The sequence below is a fragment of the Nasonia vitripennis genome, chromosome 1 (assembly GCF_009193385.2).
Source record: "Nasonia vitripennis strain AsymCx chromosome 1, Nvit_psr_1.1, whole genome shotgun sequence".
Classification (NCBI taxonomy): domain Eukaryota; kingdom Metazoa; phylum Arthropoda; class Insecta; order Hymenoptera; family Pteromalidae; genus Nasonia; species Nasonia vitripennis.
This window is the reverse complement of record NC_045757.1, coordinates 30,457,798-30,480,510: the sequence shown is the minus strand read 5'-3', so window position 1 is coordinate 30,480,510 and position 22,713 is coordinate 30,457,798. Positions and strand designations below refer to the sequence as shown.

Here is a 22,713-nt window from a genome sequence, read left to right as displayed (position 1 = left end):
GAGATCGAAAGTATAATCGACGAACGTTAGAGTGTATTCATATATACATAACCGATCCGGAATTATTAATCATCGCCGATCTCGACCGGCTAGTCACGTATATACAGAAAATTTGATTACTCATCCGGAAACGCGCGGCTCGACGATAAATCAGCACTTCCCAAATTAAAAAAACAAACATTCCCTGATTGAAAAAATGTAAATACCGAGGCGGATCAATCAATGCGGCGCTGAGAGAGAGAGAGAGAGAGAGAGAGAGAGAGAGAGAGAGAGAGAAAAGTAGGAGGCGTAATCTAATTGAAACACGAAAACGAAAGTCGAGCGACTGTCCTATTGACGCGAGATTGATCAGTTTCTAGATCGAGTTCAGGTTCGGACAGGCCGCGTATGTGTGTGCGTGTGTCTGTGTCGGAGCGCGAGCGTCATGTGTGTATATAAGTCGTACACACATGCTCGGGCTCGTGGAATTCAGGCCAGTATTCAATTGTTAAATTTCATTAGCTCCGGCGAGAAGTCGATATGTGGGCTGCAGTGAGTCGGGGAAAAAATTTACGAGAGACTAGGTGATCGCGTTGCGCAATCTCGGGGCTTTTACCTCTGAGTAAATTAGTGCGAATCGTTTTTTGACAAACGTTGTGTCTTATCAAACTAGGAAACGATCCACTTGGAAGACATGACTCAACTCTCGCCAAATCGTGATCTAAACAAACGAAAAAACACTCACCCTTGATGAATGGAGTGCATAGGTGGCGCAGGTCTGGGTGGCGGCGAGATCTTCTTTCCAGGAGTCCTGGGTGCCAAGGGTGGCGGTGGAGGTGAGTCGCGTTGCATCCTCGGCGCTGCCTGAGGCTCGTACCTTTCTTGAGGCGTTGGTGGCGACGAGGATTTTGGAGCGTCCGGATACTTGGCCGGAAGTGCAAAGTAGTTCCGTGGTTGCTGCTGGTACTTGTTGCCGGACAGACCCCGGGGACTCTTGGGGCCGTGACTCGTGGGTGACGTGGGTGAAGAAGTCTTTGGGGCCTGGGCCCGAGGTTTCTGGCGAGTCGAGCAGTCGAGCCAGGGTTGCTGAGCTTGCGAGTGCTTGGACAGGTCGTCGAGCTTCAGGGAGTCCTGGCGATTGATCTTTGGTTCTACCTGAGCCTGCAAGAGAAAAGGAGAAATGAATTAGTTTAGTTCATACGTGTTCTTCGAGATTTTTAGATCTGATATACATGGAGGGAAAGAAGATAAATACAGACTAATACAATGTTTCTGGTTGAACAGATTTATGGACTCGAAGGTCGAGATAGATACGTCGGTGACACCTCGTTGAGTGTAATTTATCATACTTGCATGTCACATCATTTTCATTGCTTAGAATTTATTAAACGTATGAATGAATACGCTTTATCTGCATCGTATGTTAGAATAACATTTTCTGAATAGCTTGTCATACCGATTATTTATCACGATGAAGTCCATAAACATGTCTCTTTTCTATCCTTTCAAACTTTTATCAAAAATTCTCAAACATTCGTCTTAAACCGTGACGATAACTGGATCGTCGGTAAAACAGAAATCTATATAGCTCGCTTCAAAACACTTACATCGCAGCAAGAATTGTTGCTGGCAACAGGCACCTGAGGTGCGGGTCTCTGGTTGCCGGAATCACTGTATTTCTGGGCCACCAAATCCGGAAGTCCAAGGGCCGGATGACCGTCGGCGGATCTGCGAACCGCCGCGATCTTCTCGTTCATCATGTGCTTCTGCGCCGAGGAGTATCTCAGACTCGATCGACCACTTGCCAGTAGTCGATTGTTGCTGTTGGCAAAACCGTTCTCCACGTGGCTGGGTTTAGGTCCGATACTCGCTGGCTTGCACTCGAAGTGGAAGCTCTGCTGTTGCTCTTGATTCGGTGAATTGGACTTTGATTTAGGGGGAGAACTCGTTGGCGAGAGCTCCGGCGAAGTTTTCTTGGTGCGGGTTGATCTTCTCGATGAGGAGTTTCTTTCCTGAAATATCGAGGACTTCAATTAGTAAAATTACTAAATTTATTCTCTTTAATCTTTTGCGATCGATCTATCAATTACATTTATTCGATCACAAGGTGTCTCTTCGAAGTAGGAGTTTTCGTGCCGTTGCTCGGTCGACGGTAGTCTCGGTTCTGCAGTGCAGACTTGGGATAATTCTGGAGGCGGTGGCGGTAACGGATCATCAAAGTTCAGGACTTCGATGTCCGTAACCGTTGGTGGCGAAGGCGGTGGTAGATCCGGACTAGGTAATCTGTCACTGTAGGCAGTCCTGCAACGCGTAAGAATTCCATATAAGACATTGAAAAAAATAATTTTTCCCATTTAAAAGACAAAACGAGAATCTTCGGAAACTTACCTAAGGTGAGGCTTCTTAGGTGGTCTCTCGGGCACCCAGTCATCGATCGAGATAGCTGGTCCCACGATGACCGGTCCCAGTAGATCCGTCGACAGGCTTCCACAGCTATTGCTATGTTGATGATTGGGCCTGGGCAGTTCCGATCCAATGCTACTGCTACTGCTTCCACTGTTACTTCCACTGCTTGTAGTGCCGTTGCTCGTTGGCTGATGCGGTGTTGCCTTATTAGCAGCGTTCTTCTCGCGCCAGGTTCCACTAGCGTAGTCCGAGGCACTGGATGCTCTCCTGGAAGATACCGGCCTGGGCCTCGGTGGTGGCTGTGGCGGCGGACTGTGTCGTTGCTGGGGTTGAGACTGATTCTTGTTCTCAAGGAGCTGAGGCTCCGATCGCCAGGAAGCTTGATGCTGATGTCGTTCGTAGAACGAAAGCAAAGCTTTTTTCTGGATGGCTTTGAGAGTTGGGTCGGAGACTCGGTGACGCTTGTCAGGGTCTAGGTACGTGTAGCGCATCTGCTGCTGGTGCTTCTCCAGCTCGATTATGCGATCGGCGACCGACGGCTGTACTTGCTGGGGACTCGATGGAGGAAGCCTGTAAAATGTTTTATTCGTTAGTATTCACTACGCATGGAACACAACAATTCAGACGTGATTTAAACTCAATGTCATTAGGTGTAGATAAACTGCACTCTCTTTGCGAAGGAAAAGTCTTAAGTAGCGTGGTTAAGGAAGGTACTTGCTTTGGATAGGATAATTAGTATAATTGGACGATCGCTTACATCTCGGGAAACAATAGCACTTTATGCAGCAAGACAAACATAGTCGGCCAATTTAAAGATTCACCGGAAAATTGCAGTCTCGTCGCGGCGAGAGATACGCAAAACAAACGTGTTTTCTACTATTTCACATAATTGCGCGTCTTTTAGCCGAGGCGAGAGTGTTATCTCTACTGCCTCTCTCTCTCTCTCTCTCTCTCTCTCTCTCTCGCTCTCTCTCTCTCTCTCTCTCTCTCTCTCTCTCTCTCTCTCTAACACATGTCGTAAACTTAACTGCACGCTGATAAGCATCGCACAAATAGCCAGATAATTACACCTTGCAGCAGGTTGCTCATACGCAGTCAACAAGAAGTTTCGTTTCATTACAAGACACGCTGATTAACTCGTCTTTTCGCCGTTTGAGATTTTACGTTCCAATTTACTCTTTTTTCTCCCTCCTAATGAAATGAACAAGGAGAGCATTCGTACCTCGAGACGGAGTGCATTTCGTCGAGTTTGGTGGTGCTGACAGGGTACAGCTTCCTCTGACTTCTCTCCCTGTCCAGGTACAGCACGCTCTCGGAGTGATGTCTCTGCGGAGTCTGAACCCTGGCACTGTGAGCGATGAGCTGCTTGCTGCCCTGACTACCTCCACTACTTCCGTTCGTCTGACTCACGTCGGACATGGAACTGTGAATCGAGTGTTCCCAGTCGGCTACACTCTGCTCCTGGATCATCCTGTCGGTCACGACGTGGAAGCTTTTCGACATACTGTGCTCCCACTGGTTCTTCTCTTCCGTGGGGGACAACTGTCCGATCTCCTTGTTCCTGTCGTTCATCGACACCTGCCAGTTGTCCCTGCTCAGCCTCTTGCTGCTCGAGTGGTGGTTGTTGTTGTTGTTGTGATGGTCGTTGACGTCGTTGAGCATCGAGTCCTGCCACTTGTCGTGCTGGTCCAGATCGACACCGGATTTCTGCATGATCGGTGGACAGGCACCGTTGATACTGCTCAGGTCCGACATGGAGCCGTGGTGCCATCGGTCCTGGTTCAAACCAGAGGATCTCGAGGTTGGCATCCCGCTGGACACGCTCACGTCCGACATGGAACCATGCCATTTGAGGGTCTCACTGCTCGAAGCACTGCCGCTGGATGTAGTGACCACGCTGTCGCGACCCTCGCGGGATGACGAGCCGTCCTCCCACGAGGTCATGGGTCTCGCTGACACCGCTTCGCTGTCCCTCCGCAATCTGCCGAAGTCGAACGATTTCCAATTAGATTCTCGATTTTCCTCTTAATATTGATGATAAAAAAGTCGTAGCTTACCTGTCCAAGAACGGAGTAGTCGTCGTCGAGTCGACGCTGGAAACGTAGCTGTGATAGCCCTCGGACTGAGCGTAGCTCGCTTGCTGAGAGTGTTGCACCGTCGTGTACTCCTCCAGTCCAGTCTGAGTTAAGTCGTTTTCGCCGTAAAGTTCAACCTGCAAAGCCAGCTTAACGTTACACGCCATTTATTTCCCAAAAAGACGCTCACGTCCATCGAGTTGCATCACCGCGAATCAAACCAAGAATCCGACATTACATCAGGGTATCGGATGGCACTTCCACAATGCCCAAAAGCCACAATCTTTACACCCCGTATCAAATGCTCGGTAACCCGAGACTCCTAGTCTCCCTCGAATAAGAAAAAAAAATCTCATCCCTTTTGAACCGCAACAACAACAACAACAACAACAACAACAACAACAACAACAACAACAACAACAAACCATCATCACCTGAGAGACCTGTGGATCCTGGTAACTCCTTACGTAAGCCTCGAGATCAGCAGGACTGAGGGTCTTGGCCTGAAGGGATTCCCGTTCTGGCGGCGAAGGCACGACGTACTCGGCGTCGCCCAGAGACTTGCCCTCGCGGTCGACACTCGGCCACAGTCGTTGCTGATCCGACTCGGAGGAACCGCCGCGCGAGGATCGCGACTCGAATGTCTCCGCGGGAATCTTCTCGCACCTCTCCATCACGGTTTTTAGCTGTGGACAAGATGAAATGGATATTTAGTCGATGATCAAAGATTTAACAGCGGCTCGATAATGCACATTCGCGTCAGGAAGTTGTCCGGGAAGTATTGTCAGACTTCGCGTTAATATCGGCTAGAAAGTTTAATTACAGCCTTTCCGAGCTACACTAGACCGACGTCAAAACACGCCAGACTACTATAATTATGACTTTCCCTCGTGTGCACGGAAAACAAAATCATCTCGTACTTGCTGAGTAAAGGTGGAATTGGGCCTCTTGTTGTGGGGCCTGGTGTACTGGGCCGGCTTTTCCTTGGGATAGTTCGTGTGATCAGTCCAGGACTTGGATCGATGCGAGCCCCCGGCGACAGCCTGAGCGCTGCCGTCGTCGTGATCGTTGTCAGCGCTCCCGCTGGAATAGCGACATTCCGGAGCTGTGGGCCAAGACGGATACTTCTCGTGGCCGGGACCGTAGCAGACGCTCTTGAGGCTCGAGGCGTCGCGCACCGGAGGCGTCGGCGGGGGCGACGCTGCGTCACGCTCGCTGAGGGCCAGGCTGAAGCTCTCGAAGCCCAGGCTCTCGCTGTAGCTGCGAATTCGAGATCGATTTATCAATATTTACTATTATTACTATTATAACAACGGAAATTGATCCAAATTATGCTCGTAAAACCCCACAAGAACCTCCTTCCTTCCTGCCATGCCCACAACGAGGAAACGGCCAGCCGGAACTTCCGGCCTCGTAACACGATACCTGCAAGGAAAAAAAGCAGCCGAGCCCTTACCCGCTGTCGTTCTTGTAACCAGGCGCGTTCTTCTTAGGAAAGTTCGCCTGATGGTTATTGCTCTCCTCGTAAGCGGCCTCGATGATATTGCCCTGTGTAGTGCCAGCAACGACGACATCCTCGTTCTCGCTCGGCGGCGACGTTCTTCGGCGATAATCGTTGTTGGCAACGGCGGCGGTGGCGGTGTAATTGAGGTGGCCGCTGCTGCTGCGATGATAGAGCTTGGGAGGAGCAGCGACAGGGCAGGCATCCTGCTGGCCCCGATAACCCGGCGGCGACGGCTGCAGTTCCGTCGTCATCTTGCGACCGACCTCCCCGCCATCCGGGAAACACCTGCGAATTCGTACAAAGGACGAGTTAGTATGTACAGAAGCCTATACACTGTAACTCGATATATGTGGGTCAGGTGTGCTTATCGCGTTATGAATATTCGTTGTTGCATGTTTGTATCATCGCGTAAGATCGATATATACTGGAGAGAGAAAATAAGAAATCAAGCTCGCAATTAGAGCTCCGAAAATAACCGGGCGATTTATCCATCCCGGTTTCCCTCTCTCACTCCGACGCGCACGAGAAAGGGAAGCGGAGAATAAAGCGCTCAATCCTTCATACTTAGCCGCGACATTCAATACGCGCAGCATCCTCGCGCCGTAAATTAATGAAGCGAGCAGAGTGTACACACGCGTCATAATTCAGCCGAACAAACAGGCCGCTATTAAAAACTGCGCGCGCAGGACAGATATAATCATCTCTCAAGCAAACAACAAAAGCAGTAGAGGACCGGGCCCATTACGGCTTTTGCCGGAATCTGCGAGGGCCGCATCGGTTATTGTGTCAGTTCCGTTTCGTACGGTAAACCCTGTGCTCCGAATATAAGAAGCGGGCCAGGAGATCGCGTAATCCGCGCGGAACAAGGACGAATTCAAGTGTCTGCTTACACACACGGCGAGGGAAGTGAGAGGAGATGTATATCGTATGTGTGTGTGTGTGTGTAACGAGAGAAAGAGGTGAGCGGAGAGAGATGTGTAGGGAAGATGGGTATACACGCGCACGCAGGCGGCTATGGGAACGAATGGAGAATCCGCGGAAAAATGGCGCGCGCGAGAGGATAAATCCTTTGTAACGGGCCTCCGCCGCGCCGTGAATGAATGCTATGCCGCGGCGAGATTTTTTTACGCCGCTCTGTGTGTACGTGTGTGTTATACACTCGGAATTTCTTTTGAATATTTCGATTCAAACGTGCTGTAAAAATTCTGACCTCTCTCGAAGCCGCTGAAAAAAAGTGGGCGAATCCTCTCGCGCGTATGTACTTCCCAGGCAAAGTGTGCTTCCGACGCGGAGTCGGCTTTAAATACCGGTTACTTACACACACAGAGGCTGTGTGCGGCGACCTATGCGGAAAAGAGAGAGAGAGAGAGAGAGAGAGAGAGAGAGAGAGAGAGAGACCCCGCGAAAGAGGCGGAGGAGGAAGAACTCGCGACGCGCGTATCTACCGTATAGAACACACTGCGGAGAGAGAAGAAAGCGCGCTCGGGCAAGAAAGAGAGAACCTCCAGTCCCTCTTCTTGCGCGAATGGGTTTCGGCGGATAGCTAAGCAGCTCCTGCCGCGCGGGGGTGGATGACCTCTTAATCCTGCAATCCGCATCAGCCTCTCTTACCGACTACTTGTACGCCCACGCGTTTGTCTACGGATGCGCCTTTTCTTGTATTCCATCCTCGAGACCCGCTATACAGGAATCTTCACTCCAGAAAAAAAAAACAGTCTCCTTCTCTCTCGATGTTTACACGCGGACGTACAGAAGGTGCCGCGACGCGCGAATCCACTCTCAGCTAGCAGACAAACGCTCGTAAGAGCCGCCGCGCACGCGACTACCTTCTCTGTACACACAATCTCTCAGGCGAATAAACAAAGAGCAACGGCAGCCGCAGCAGCGCGCGAATATAGAAATAAACGCGTGTATTAGAGTGAGGTAAGGCCGCGGCGCGTTCTCAAAGCCGCAGAGCAGCAGCGCCGCTTGAATTCGCAAGGACGAGCAATTGCGCAACGGTACATCGCGTATAGCATGCACCTCCGTGTGTCTGGGCGCTCTTTCTTCTTCTCCTGCTTCTTCTTCTTCGGCGTTATATACGCGGTGTGGTAATTAGGACTAGCGCGAATACATATTCTTATACTACCGCTGCTGCTATCCTTCTCACGTATATCTATCTCTCGTCTGGGCTGTGTGTGTGTATGTGTGTGTGTATTGTGAGCTTCGTTCTCGTGTGTGTGTGTGTGTGTGTGTGTGTGTGTGTGTGTGTGCGTGTGTGTGTGTTTGTAGGTGGAAGAATTTTTGGCCGACGCTGATGATGCGGCTGAGAGAGTTATTAATTAGACCGCGAGGATGTGTGGAGGAGAGAGAAAGAGTTCTGGTTTGACGAAAAATTTTCGGTTTCTACATTGTATAAGCACGCGTGTAATTCGCTCGCCAACAAAGAGACCAATCCACAAATTAGCCACGCGTTCGTATAAAGGACACGACACACTCCGAACTAGACCGACTGCATAACAATCGTTCGTATAGATATTACATCCTATGTGACACTCCTGTAATAAGCGCAGAGAGCACTCTTACTTTAGCCCCGCGTGTATAAATCTGGCGAAAGAAAGCCATTCACAAGGTTACAGCGCGATTATAACAGCAGCTTAATGTACACACGGAAATAAAATACCCTTTGTGCAAGAAGCCCGTCTCGCGCTCGCGCTATATAGCTGCTATTAAATAATCCTTCCTCGCGATCATCGTGCACCGAGAGAAAGAGCTCCTTCTATACACGCGAGAGTAGCTAGCCTGTATAATATATCTGCAATTTCGAGATTAGCCCATATACTTAGTGAGTAGAAAATCGCTAAACTTTTGTCTGCGCGCAGCTCGTGCGCAATATAATGAAAACGTACGGTACCGGCTACTAGCGAGTGAATATATTTTTCCGAATATAACGATAAGCGCTTTTACGCGTCTCAACCGAGAGAGATATTTACTCCCGTTTATTCGTTAACGCGTTTGTTCATGTGTACAGGAATCCCTGCATACGAATAGCGTAAGTGTAAAAAATATCATCTTTCGACGTTTACCACCACAGCTCGCGTATACGCGTATAATATACATAATCTGTGTGTGTGTGTGTGTGTGTGTGTATACCTGTATATATTTACGGAAAACGCAGGCACAGGTAGAGGGGGGAGAGATTACATCACGTAATTAATGCCGGGTTCGTTGACTGCACGGCAGCTCTCGGATGCGCTGCTGCACACACGAGCGGCATCAGGCAAACCCGGAGGCTAATATAGGTGTGGATGTGTGTGTGTGTGTGTATAAGACGCGAGTGCACATCACACGCGGCGGCGGAGGAGCAATAAAAACGGTATCGGCGGAAAATTTTGCAAAAGCTCGAGGCTCTACTCTGTAAATTTCTGGAGGTTAACGCGCGGGATAGATATATGTTTAAGGGAAACTGGATACGTGTGACTCGCTCGCTTTAATGGCTCTCTTTTTCTACACTGACGCTCGGCTGTGTATATGCGGTAGGATGTATAACGGTGAATAGACGAGTTTTGATTTCATGAATTGTTTAGCCGAAAGTGGGCCGCGTGTGAAGAAAACATGAGGTTACGTTATTACTTGCTTGGCCGCGTGAAGTTTTTTAATTGCTGAACTCTTCGCTCTATCACTCGAGCGAATTATATACTGTGATCAAGTATAGTGATGTTTATTATAGCAGCACCAATTAACGCGTGATACGCGGGTTATAACGAAGGAGAAGGATTAGAGCTTCGTCGACATATGAGATAAGCAGTGATCGGATGGAGAAAGTGCTTCGAAAATTTGCGTACGTTGTTGTTATTGCCAGCGAATTCGACAGATATTATAATTCGCTTATCGGTTTTTTACAGCTTAGGAAAGCGAAATGGTAACTTAACGTTTGGGATACTCTGCGCTGGTTAAAAAGTGAGAAGACCGAAATAGACGATAAAGCCGGAAGAGTCGTGATTATTTTACGTCACTCACATATCCAACCAACATTAAAATTTTCGGCGAGTTAATCCCGCCGCTCGTTTATACACCGGCGTACAGCATAGTCACGGACGACTTGTCATTTCCTCGATGTACATCAACCGCACAGCTGTATATATACTGTATACGAGATTCGCAGCGAAAGCTTCCATTAGCGATACACACGTACGGAATATTAAGAGCCAGAAAATGAGGCTCTCTCCCTCTCTCGAAGGTTGTATAAGCGGAAACGTATATTAGAAGCCGAGTGTAACAGGTCTTCTGGGCCTGTATGAGTAGTATATTGCCGAACAAAGAGCGCATGCAGCCTCGTGACTATAAATGTATTTGCGCTGCGCGATGTACCAGTCGAATATTGTGCACACATAAGAGGCAGGAGGTCCCATGTTAAGTGGTCCGGTCGAAAAATCGGGGGGAGTTGAAAAAACGTCCGAGTACAGGGACGAGGTGAATTTTGTGGGAAGGTATAATACTATAAGAGAGGAGGGTTACGTAAGACGACGCTCCGTGAATTTGTGGGAGGACGAGAGATAAGATCGGAGCGCTCCGACGATGTGATGTTATTAAATTACCCGTGCACCTTTGTTGTGTCGACGGGTTTTATTGAATTTCCGCAAAAATCCGGAATCATAAAGCTCGTTATACGTATGTATAGTTTCGGTTATGTATCAACGCGACGAAACAAGAAAAATCCTCTCACAGTCTGCAAGCACTACATGCATATGCATATATCCGAAGGTATAGGTATAGACACGCGTGTAGCGCATCGGCTGCACACTCCGAAATAAGTGACGGCTTTTTGTCAGTCTCTGCGTCTTTCGCCGTGTGCACACACACTTAAGCGCGACGAGACCAACGACCTCCAGTGCACTTTTGCACCACCGTCGCAGCTCTCCCGGCGCACGTGTGTGTCCGTTCTCGAATTCGATAGCAGTGGCAGCCTCCGTATGTCGCGTAAATCAACGTCTCCTTCTCTCTCCCTCTTTCTCTCTGCGCCGTGAATTTTGAATTCGGGGAGCGGGAACCGCGCGCGCGCGCGCGCGCGAGAGAGAGAGAGATGTTTATTGCGCCAGCACCCTTTCGATTTTCTGTTCTATAAACATCGCGAGCGGAGGTTGGGCAGTATTGCGAAGTCACCCCACCGATCGGATTCGCGAGATTAGAAAAAAAAGCCCTTTCGCCGCGCCGGAGAACAAGAGAGATGGGTTTAATAAACTCGTTCGAACCGAGTAGGTATAATCTTTATGCAAGCCCGTACACACACATGTACGTGGGAGGTTAATACGCGCAGCAGCAGCAGCGGAGAGTAGATAAGCAAATGAATGCATGCGCATTGATTCGCGGTTCTACTCCTAATTAAAGCGCTAGTTAGCGCTGCCAGTATAGTATAGCTTATATTATAATCCCCCACGTATGTGTGTGTGTGTGTGTGTGTGTGTGTGTGTGTGTGTGTGTGTACAAAGGGAACAATAAAAACAGCTGCGCGCAAGTATTCGCCATTCATTACCCGCGAGAGATGCATCGCGCATAAATTCGAATCGCGGAAAAACGCGAAGATGTGCAGCGCGCGCGATTTAATTAACCCGAGATCGACGAATGCAAATGCTTCGTCTCGCTTTTTACTTTCCGATGCTTCTTCCTTTTTTCGATCGCTTAGCCAAACGTTAATCTCGTGCGTTTAATGAAACATTCGGACGGTAAGTCCTGTGGTATACTTAATAGGAAATCGTAAACAGGGAGTTAAGAGATGTAAAACGAGTCGAATTTTTCCAAAAAAAGCCCCGCGCGCATTTCCATCCGCATGCATAATGCGGCGGCGGACCTTTGTATCGCTGCGTGCACACTTTCAGTAGCGGCGTCGGGCGCGAAGGTAAGAGGAGGTTCTGAGAGAGCGGACTCGTAAATCTGTAGGCGAGGACTATACCGAAGCGTCGCGAGTAGGTTTTAGAGAAGAAATAGAGGCTCGAATTTGAATAAAATCAATCATCGACACGAGCGCGGAGCGTTCGTCATCTCTTTCCGAGCTCCGAGAGCTTAAAGCGCATTATTAAGCGTCGATTTATACACCCGATTTAGCATACGACTTAGAGAAAGCGGCGAAAGGAGAAGAAAAAAACAATCCAATAATCTCATCTCATCTCATCTCCCTATCCGCTTAACCTCGTCGCGACCTCGTCCTCGGCGACAACAAGAAAATTCACTTAATCCTCGGAAAAAGTCTCCTGGCGCACGACAAATAATCGGCCTCACCTACTTACACTCGCGGCCGCGCGTCAAGACCAGGAGCCTCTCGGAAAATTTACATACGCCTATCTGATCTGGTCGTCGCGTGTATGCTGCTCCGGCTCAAATTATCCCCGGCGCAAAGAGAGAGAAATTAAGAGAGCAGCAGAGGCTTAACTGTTATTCCGTGAGCTATACCACACCGAGAGAGAGACCCAGATACCCCGCTAAATCGACCAGCCTCGGGCCACCCACACTAGAGAGAGAGAGAGAGAGAGAGAGAGAGAGAGAGAGAGAGAGAGAGAGAGAGAGAGAGAGAGAGAGAGAGAAGAGGAGGAGCAGTAGCGCACGTGAGTTGTTGGAAGCCGAATCGCTGCTGTGCAGGATATTTCATTAGTCACATGTACATTGCTCAGAGCGAGCGCGCGGGTGTGTTCTTGCGGGACGTGAGCGAGCGCTGCTACTGGATGAGGCTTTTTTGCGTCTGCTTACGCGGGTCGAATGCTGGAAGCAACGGGTTGCCTATTGTCTGGGTAATGAATCTGTATTTTCTTCGGTGTAGAGGATAGAGAAGAGCTGAGTTGATTTGATTTTCTAATGGGTATAAGGCTGCGATGCGCTACCGATTATTACCGGACGCTTTTTAGGTTTGGGGTGAGCGATGATGGGGTATCGAATTTGAGGTACACTTAACAGCAATATACACGTGTATATCGGGGGCCGGTACAAAACCCGGTCCTTTATTAGAATCCGAATCGTTTGATAGTTCATTAGTCACAAAGCAGCTACGGCCGTGCCGCAGCTTAACGAAACACGAGTTTTGTCCCGCTTTTTCTTCCATATATGCGATACACACACGTGCAATCTCCGCCGCGAGACGACGAGAGGTTGTAATTTCACGGGCAATGCGGAATTATAATATGTACGGCGTGAAATTAAACGCTTACTGTGTGGACACATATTGTACGAGAGTACGTGTATAGATGCTTTTGCGCGCGAAATTGATATGTGTACTTAGATGCTGCAACGCGGGCGGGCATTGTTGTGTATTATTGGAATCGGTACACAGTGCTCTGGGAGAGAACGTGCTCGAGATATATTCGTTTTGAGGTCTGAGGTAACCCGAGCCGACTGCGAGTTGTGAGAGTAGTTTTTGATCTCGCGGAAAGGTTTTAATTGAACTGGTGGTGTTGCGCATGCGCACGATACGGAAAGTTTGGGAATATAACGCGCGGATTTAATTGTACGAGGAAACGTTAAATTTTTCGCAGGTATAGAATATACACATATTTTCAGACATACAATCCGATTTCACCGCGTGTATCGAATTTCAGCATCGACGTGTACACACTCGAAAGTATTTTAGCACTTCATTGTTCGAATTTACGGCCCACACATACACGCGTCCTCCTCTCATCCTGCATCTCCCGACTACAGCGTCGCGTGTAAAAAACGGCCAAGACACAGCAATTAAGTTACAGGTAGACCTCTATATTTCATTATATTCCACCTTCTCGCATGCACTCCCGCGAGTGTAAAAAAGTAAGCCGTGGCACTGCACCCTGAATAGCAAAACAGGGGCAGCAGGAGAAGTGAGCGCGGGAATGTAGGCGAATCGACATATCGTCCGTTTCTCATTCTGTCGAACTTGACGTCCCGGCGGCAGCCGAAGTGGGACCCCTGCACACACAATCTTTCTCTCTCCCGGCGGCTAGACCCGTTAACGAAATCACGTCTCCGGGACAATTGACGAGGTCCACCGGCATGGGTAGACGGAAAAATTCGCGAGAGAGAGAAAGAGAGAGATGGATAGATCCCTCGCGGCGTCGGGCGCAATAGCTCTTCTCCTAGCGAGTGCAGTATACCCCGTTATAGACACTGCTCGTTATATATATATATATATATATATATCGTTATATATATAACACACGCGGCTAGCGAGAGACAAAGAGAGGACAAAGAGCAAGAGAGAGACTGTATGTGCTGCACAGAGAGCGTGGATATAGGTGGGGCGAGAGAGCGTCATATCGTAATTACTCAGACTGGATTTATTATGATTGTGTCCCGTTCTCGAGTGCAGCTCGCTCTCAGCTGCGCCGGGAGAGGTGTCAAGTGTTGTGGGTGTGTATATATATATGAAATTCGTCGTCGTCGTCGTCGCGTGATACCGTGGGCGTACGTACACGAGATCGGCTTTGTTTATTTCGTCGCTTAAAGTGTGTCCCGGACAAGTTTATGGCGGATATCCTGTGCTTTATTACAAGCGCTCGCGAGGAGCTTTAATGGATCTTCGCGGGTTTATAAGGAGGGCTTGTTTGTGCCGGCGATCGAGGTTTCAGGGTCGTCGCCGGTAGTGTCCGAAAACGTTGTACACTGAGCTGAGAGAGCAAGAGAGGGAGTTTATTACCGGGCGGAGAGCTTGCGCTCTTGATGTACTTCCTCGCGCGCGCGCCGCGATGAATATAATATTCCATTTACCATCAGCTGAGAGACTGCATCGCACACGTGCGCGCGGTGTTAATATATATTACGGTAGTCGTAACGCTGCGTCTTTCATAAAGCGTGATTTTTCTTGCCATCAGCGCTCTTTCTCTCTTGCTCGCAGCCCACAGACACAATTACCCCTGAGTTATTTCGCTGCGCGGCGAGCTGTGTGTGCTTGTGATTTATTTTAGATTCTGATGAGAGTTGAAATTGCTGCGAGAGCTTCGTTCCGACGATTGTAATAGTGTATAACAAAAACAACAAAAAAAAAACAGTGCATTTGCCGAAACTACCATCATCCCACGAGTATATGCTTCGCTAATGAGACGCTTCCTAGATAGTATAGTTTCATTTATATAGCCATGCGCATATAGTGGCATCTCATTAGCAACGACTACGATGACGTCGCGCCCCGTATACATGTATCGATACTCGTGCGAAAGTCGAGTTTTCTTTCGGAAATGACCGGCATAAACACGTTTTGCCTGAGACAATGGGAGCATTTTTATCGCGGAGAAAGTTCGAATATTCCTCCGTCTCTCTCTCTCTCTCTCTCTCTCTCTCTCTCTCTCTCTCTCTCTCTCTCTCTCTCTCTCTCTCTCTCTCTCTCTCTCTCTCTCTTGAGAGCTGCATAGCACAGAGATGAAAAAAACAAAAGAAAACTCGATTACGGACTATCAATTACACTGAGCAAACACGCAGGAAACAGGCATTTTCATTCAACATCCCAATTACATGCCTCTCCGCGTCCATGACGCTGCGCAGCTCGCAGTGTATTACGTCTATTACGCCCGGAGCCATTCCTGGACACGTTACCCACACACCTTCGCTCATCTCTCTCTACATATGTGTGATATTAAACATATACATACACACATGTACGCGAGAGTCCCGGGTCTCGGCCGATAATAATAACGGTGAGACCCTCTCTTTCTCTAGCGCACGTGTATTTCATATATATATATATATATATATATAAGTTGCTGCTGCTGCTGCTGCAGTCATGAAAGAAGAGGAGGACAGACGTCGACGTCTCTCGCGAAGTCAGTCGCGGTTATCTCGTCGTCGCCGTCGCTATGAGAGAAGGAGAGAGAGAGAGAGAGAGAGAGAGAGAGAGAGAGAGAGAGAGAGAGAGAGAGAGAGAAGAAAGACGGGAAGAGGTAACGACCGCGAGCGATTACATTTTCCCGGAGAGGCCAGTGTCGTGCATTGCTCTATGCGCAGCTCGCGCTCTATGTGTGTGTGTGTGTGTGTGAGTGTGTACAGCGATCGACGTCGCGGAGGCAGTTTTTTTCGAATCGAAGGCTTTATATGCAATCGGAATTTACACCGGAATCGGCTGTGTATACCGACGACTTCGTTCCGTTGCCGTTCGACGCGCTCGGATGATTTTCATAGGATGAAAATTCCTCTCGTTCGATAGCTCGCGTATAAAATGTTTTATCTATAAACTCCGCGTACTGCACTTTGCATTTCAGGTCAGCCGTATACATAGTATAGAACAAAGCGCCAGCGCAACACATAGTCTCTCGACCCTCGCACGCGAATAATTACCCACTAAAAGGCAAACATCTCCGGCGAAATTATCACCCGCTCGAAGCACCATAATAAACGCACACTGCGTTTGTGTGTGTGTGTGTGTGTGTGTGTGTGTGTGTGTAATACTCTGCTGGAGAAAGAGAGAGAAGAGAGAAAAAATTCCTCTCCTGCCCTTCCACCGCGCGCGCACGTCTGCTCCAAAGAGACCTAACGGATCCTCCACGCGATCTAGTGCTGCGTGTGTACGATCCATCCTCGAGCGCGCTGTATACTATATACTGCGAAAATCGCGCGCGAGCGCCGGCTGCATTGTAATCAGACGTCGTCGCTGCCATACTTATTACAGGGCCGCACGCATGAGGATTGAAGTGTCGAGTTGTTTATATTTACGTACGGGGTGGTGGATAGGTGTATTATACGCTCATTGTTTCGAGTGAGATGTGTGTCGTGTCTATATCCGTGAAATAAACTGTTTTATATTGTATAGAAATCGATGGGGTGTATGATTTTCGGAATTTTCGCGCTGGTGTATTCTAATTAGAGAATTCTTCATATAGTAATTCACTGCGCTACATACATAGGCGTCTTGAGATTCAGCTATTCGCTCTGCGTACAATTTACTATCAGCGCCACTTTTGGCGGCAAAACTGAGAACTGTTGGTTTGCTAAAATATATTGGCTTATATGGAGAGTTGTACAAAATAATTTGGTGAGAAATTGGTATTGCTTTAAACCGGCGCAAACTTTTTTCAAAGATAAATATCAGTGCCCTTGATGTATACAAAAATTTACAAGCATTTTAAACACCTAGGGATTTCATAAGAAATATTTTTTGTCACTTTCCCATATAAGCTACACATTTTTGCAACCGCTTAGTAATTAGTTCCGAGGGCGGCCACCAATTTATGTAGAATACGCGTAAAATAACTCGATGCACAGAGCGAATACGCGCGATTCGTATACGAGAGGCATGAAAGCATGCAGGAAGTGCGAGCGGTATATGCTGAAGTTAATATAAATGTAATATAATATTCCAATCCTGTTTTCTCTCTCTCTCGCTCTCACTCACTTCTGCTTTTATTTTCAGTTTAATGGAATCATCAGTTGTCTGATTGTTTTTTGAATTTTTCGAGGTTAACGCACTTGCGCGCCCGCTTGCATGCAGTCATTTCGATGCTTCTAACCAAACAGAAAAAAACACATAATTATGGTTTAACATAAGTTGGACAGTTGCTACCATTAGCGCCTCGACTACAAGTAGTTATAGCACGAGCGGCCCAAGCAGCAGGCCCAACAGAAGACAGTTTTGGCACTGGTGGCAACCGCTAGATATGCAGTGAACTCGCATGAAAATGAGGAGGGAAACAAAAAAGCACTCATGCGCCACCTATCTTCGCTGGCCAGAGGCTTGGAGAGCTTGCTTCGTTTTGATGTATTTTTATTTTAACGTTAACATCCAGTTCACTCGAATTCTAGCCATAACATATACAACATCTTTTAAGCGGTGGACGGTTAGTTATTCCATCGTATCAGAGAGTTCAATGACTCGAAGTACACAGATCGAAGAAAAATCTGACCCAGAGCAGCCCCATCTACTCTCCCCAAGCCGAGCGAGCAAGCGAGAGAGAAAAAAGCAAATCTCCCCGCACATGACCGGCGGCGGCGTGTATATATATATATATATATATATATATATATAGCTCTCGGGGGCTGATAGCGCGCTGACACGATGATTGACAGGAGTGGGCAGCGTTTATCGCAACTCGTCCATCCCATAGAAACCGGCCGCGCTCGTGCCCTATCCACTATATTTTACAACACTGCACGCGAATAGCCGTTAACGAGAGAGAGAGAGAGGGCGCATTTTTTCCCGAGCTTTAATTGGACGGAGCGAAAGAGGTCGTCCATTAGGAAAATCGGAGGCGATGCAATTTCGGGACAAAGATCCACTTTTACGCACGGCTCAACACACACACACACACACGCACATACTCGTTTATGATATCGGGTCAGCGCCGCCGAAAGACCGGTAGCCGCGCGGAGAGGAATAAACACGCGGCGTCGCCCTTCTCTCTCGTTCATTTTTTTTCTCCTCCCGTATACACACGCGCCCGAGATGACGGACCAGTTATTCCTCTCCTCCTCGTGTATATACGTGTGTGTGTGTGTGTGTGTGTGTGTGTGTGTCGTGCATTCGAAATATTTCGGACTCTCCCGAAGCCGCTACACACGCGTCCCTCCTCTCGCTCTCGTGTCACGGCTGCAGCGGCGCGAGCTCGTAAATCCAATTTTCTTCGCCGGATTTGGAACGCCGTGGCTACTGGCGTTACGAAAGTTTTATTTATCGGGCTCGCACCTCCTGCTTTTTTACCATCTCTGCTTCTCCTTCTGCTGCTATACGAGTCGGATTTATGGACTCCTTTTCGAGAGATATCTCCGGCAGTTGTTGCTTCTTTCTCTTCTTCGTTGGACGCTGATTTGAATAACGATTAACGCCGCGCGATTGAGTAGTTAACGAGGCTTAATCGCTTTTCGAAGAAAGCTACGCAGTGCGTACAACAATGCATTCGGTTTCTCTCTGAATTAATCGCGGCGAGCTGCTTTACGATTCCTCGATCGTATGTGTGTGTGTACCATAGTCTCGATCGGCGCAATATTAACGGAAGCGAGTGTAGACACACACAATTTCAATGCGCTGCGCTTATTATGAATGGCTGTACGTGTATTCATTAGCGCTGCGCTTTGTTCCAGAATAAGTATTACAGAACGTGCCAGTTTTTTAACCGTGTCACCGAGGGATTATCTATGCGAGCGATCTCGCGCGCTTGAAAAGTATAACGATATTTCCAGCGAGCTTCGCGATCGCATCCGTACGCTCATTATATACTACACTCTAAACAGGTACATATAACACTAATCCGATATGCATTAATTTTTCCAAAGCGCGCGCGCGCACCCACATCCACGAAAATTGACGCGAACCGCAAGCTAACCGTTCGCCATCACATTGTTTGCACACCAGAGCCTACGTACATAATCACTCCCGCACACGGCGCTAATTACCAACGACGAAAAATCCTCTCCTGTATCGTCCCGCCGAGCAGCAGCGGCGGCAGCTCTCGTGTTCTCGATATGTCGCGCGGGACTCAAGCTCTTTCGCGTATGTGTGTGTACGGAGGGGAGAACGCGGAACCGCGGCGCTGCATAGGAATGTCGATCGCGGCTTCTTTTTCAGAGCCCTCTGGTATTTTCCGAGCCGGGCTATATAGGAGGTGTTCCAGGAAGAGAGAGAGAGGGCCTTTATCGGGGGCCGGGGTGAACGCGACTAATGCGAATTCGATGCTAAGAGAGCTTGAGAGAAAGAGAGAGAGAGAGAGCCGAGGCTCTTCCGGAGGAGACTTTTTTTCTTTTCGGATGGAAAGCTAGCGCGGGAGGGTTAACTGTAAAGGAGATTAGTCGCGGTATGCAGAGTGTGGGGAATTTCTCTCAGAAAGAGAGAGAGAGAGAGAGAGAGAGAGAGAGAGAGAGAGCATTGTTTTATCGGAAATGCGCGCTGTTTTATCTTTGTTTATAGCAGAGTGCCTTTTTGGTTCCTTCCGTGTGATAGCAGCGCGGTGTAAAAAGCTGCGCTTTTAATTTGGCTATGGACAGAAAAATCGGGAGGAGTGCAGAGGCGACGGTCTTGAAATCGAACGATTAACCTACTATACTCCCGGAGAGTGAGAACGACGTGTGCACTGCGTAAGTAGATGCGTGCCGAGTATAGTCAGACGCGTGCTTGTGTTATACGACTGGCTCGTAAAAGTCTAACGCTTTAATTTTTAGGCTCGTGTTTACTTATATAATCGCATTTTTACGACGCGCTTGGTTTATTCGGTTTTGAAGTTGATGAAGAAAAAAATGTCGTGAAAACTTGCCATACTGATGATACTCAAACTCGTTGTTTACGCGTGAGGTAATGGAAAGTTGGAGTATTCCGAAAATCCCAGTAAAAGAGACCGAACAAACAGCGATCCTCGTAAAAACGCAGCAGCCAAGCATGTTTTTGAAGCATAACCCAGAGCAACAAAAAGCCTCTCTTTCAGCGAACAAGAGCGCGATCAGTGCGCGCAATTTGCCCAACTTTTGCCAACGCTGTACTCCATAAGATCTGAGGCGTTAAGCCTCGCTCTCCGCTGTAGCTTTCTCTCGCACCTCGAGAGATGTGCACCAGCTCCACATCCCATCTGTATAGATATACTACATACGGACAAACATAAACATCGCACACATCGACCGAACGACGCGTGGGAGCAACTCGGCAGCTATACTACTGCCAATAGAACATACAAGCGAGTTCCGAGTTTGGATAATAAACTTGAAGCCTGTTGCTGCTGCTGTCATTGCGGTTTCTCGCAATATACTTTTACACGTGCTTTCCCCGCGCGCCAGCGTTTATTGTTTTATAATGGCGCCAATTATCGCGTGTTTTATTGATGCGCGCGCGCGGGCAAGCATGTGTGCATAGGATAGGGTTTTCGTTTGACTGGTTGTTTATCGATCTTTGTGTGTATACAGCCGATGCTGGATATTCCGGCGAGATGAAGAGATTAATTTTGCGAAGCAGGAAGGAGAGTAATTCAGACGTTTGCTTGGATTAGTCCTGCACGCGCGCGCGCTGCAGGTTTATTGATGAGCGTTATTAGACGCGAGGCTTGTGCAATTATAATGGCTGCGGGGTTTCTTCGCGAAGTTTTGCCAGAAGTGGTTCTGGACTTTTTCGACGCGTGCAGTTCATTGATTTTATACCAGAGGAACAAAGAGACTGGCTTCGTTGTTCGAGTGCTTTCGATCACGCGATGATTGACGCTCTTTACTTGCCCCGATTGCGATGTGCAATCCGCGGAATGATTCTTTGTTGTGGGCGGCGGAGTAAAGTTTGAAGGAAACGTTAACAATAGTTGCCGAATTTTTTTCTAAAAAACTTTACGTTCGTGTAAAAAGGCTATTACGAAAACGTTCAATTGTCAATGCTCGAAATAAAAATTTTAATTCATCAGGTTTCAAAATGCTTCAATATAAAATCATGAAATCCATGCGCATCAAGCTCTCGCCACTAAACTCTCGCTCTCCCTAGCGCGCGCTTTTCTCACAGATCTCGCGTTTTCCAATGCCCCTCCATCTCTTCTTGGCAAAAACGTCAATTGAACTTCATAACTATAAAATTGAGCTTCTTTCGCGCGCCGCCGGGGCTTTTTTCCGCGGCGTGCAACAAAGTGCGCCGCGCGCGCGACGCGATTATCCGTTCCGCGGAGCGGTGAGCTTGCGCGCTATTTCGAAAACGCGCGAGGCATGCGCCGCGCGGCCCTTGGTTTAGAGTTTCTTGCGCTGTGTGCACGTGTAACGTGTATACGTATATATATATATATATATATATATATATATATATAGAATAGAAGGAGAGTTGGATCGTGAGTCGGGAATATGGGAAGATGGACGAGGGGATTTATCAAAATTTACCATGGTAATGGCACGTGTAAGGAGAGATTCGATAATATCGCGGCTATGTGGGTATACTTTTTACGAAAATAATCGAATGTATACAATGCCCGATATAGCCTCGGTCGGTTGGAGAGAGCTCGAATTATGATAATCGAATTAGGAACAGGTTTTTCGAGGAAAAATAGAGTCGCGACCTATTTCCTGCAGTTAGAAAGGCCCGCGATGCTCTTTTCGGAACGCTTTTCCGTTTTACTTTCGTGGAACGATTTGAATATACGCTCTCCTCAATCGTCAACACCACGAGCTCTTCCCTTCCGAGCACGAGCATCAGCCTCGACCCCGCAGGATTTTTCCCCGGCAACACAGTAGACCATAAACCTAGCAACCTAATCTCGACCCATAATTCCCCTGGCGGCCGCGGAAAAAGCAACGCTGCGCCCTCCCCATTATACCCTACTCGAGCGCAAATTCTCGCGCTGCGGTCTCCGCCATAAATATCCCGGCGCATCGCGTCCTCTCCATCGCTGCGCCGCAAAAACGAAAATGGCAAAACGACGAATAAAAAAAAGCGGCTCCGCACGGCCTTTCCCTCTCCCTCTATAACCGGACGTCCGAGCGATCCTCGCAGTTAAGCCCGCGGAATTTCACCTGCGCGTCCTCTTCTCTCTTCAGGCGGCGGCGCAGGTGCAGTGGCGTACATGCACGTAGCAGAAAACAAGTCCCCCATTACTCGATTGTGTCTCTCTCTCTCTCTCTCTCTCTCTCTCTCTCTCTCTCTCTCTCTCTCTCTCTCTCTCTCTCTCTCCCTCCCTCCTCTATACAGGTATAACCTATAATGTGGTATACTATACCTGTGTAGCGAAGAGAGGAAGAACGTCGGGGGGTAGGAAAATACGCCGCGGGTATATAAGTATATATAACCTCGGTGATAGTCCGTCGCGATAAAACACTTATAATTGCCATTCAATGGGCTCTTTATAGCTCGCCGCCACGAGAGCGGATAATTAGCTTCAATAA

General features: G+C 48.3%; 1 protein-coding gene across 1 annotated transcript in view; it reads right to left on the bottom strand.

The window, feature by feature from the left end:
- The window catches only part of LOC100115438 (protein Shroom), an 82,995-nt gene that overhangs the window by 27,118 nt on the left and 33,164 nt on the right, over window positions 1-22,713 (bottom strand). Inside the window, exons 2-10 of the mRNA XM_008210029.4 lie at window positions 5,917-6,249; window positions 5,381-5,720; window positions 4,895-5,146; window positions 4,443-4,597; window positions 3,608-4,366; window positions 2,368-2,955; window positions 2,070-2,280; window positions 1,587-1,991; window positions 725-1,140 (exon numbers count right to left, since the gene is read on the bottom strand). Of these exons, the coding sequence (XP_008208251.1) occupies window positions 725-1,140; window positions 1,587-1,991; window positions 2,070-2,280; window positions 2,368-2,955; window positions 3,608-4,366; window positions 4,443-4,597; window positions 4,895-5,146; window positions 5,381-5,720; window positions 5,917-6,215 (3,425 nt within the window). The 5' untranslated portion in view covers window positions 6,216-6,249. The remainder of the gene's footprint in view (window positions 1-724; window positions 1,141-1,586; window positions 1,992-2,069; window positions 2,281-2,367; window positions 2,956-3,607; window positions 4,367-4,442; window positions 4,598-4,894; window positions 5,147-5,380; window positions 5,721-5,916; window positions 6,250-22,713) is intronic.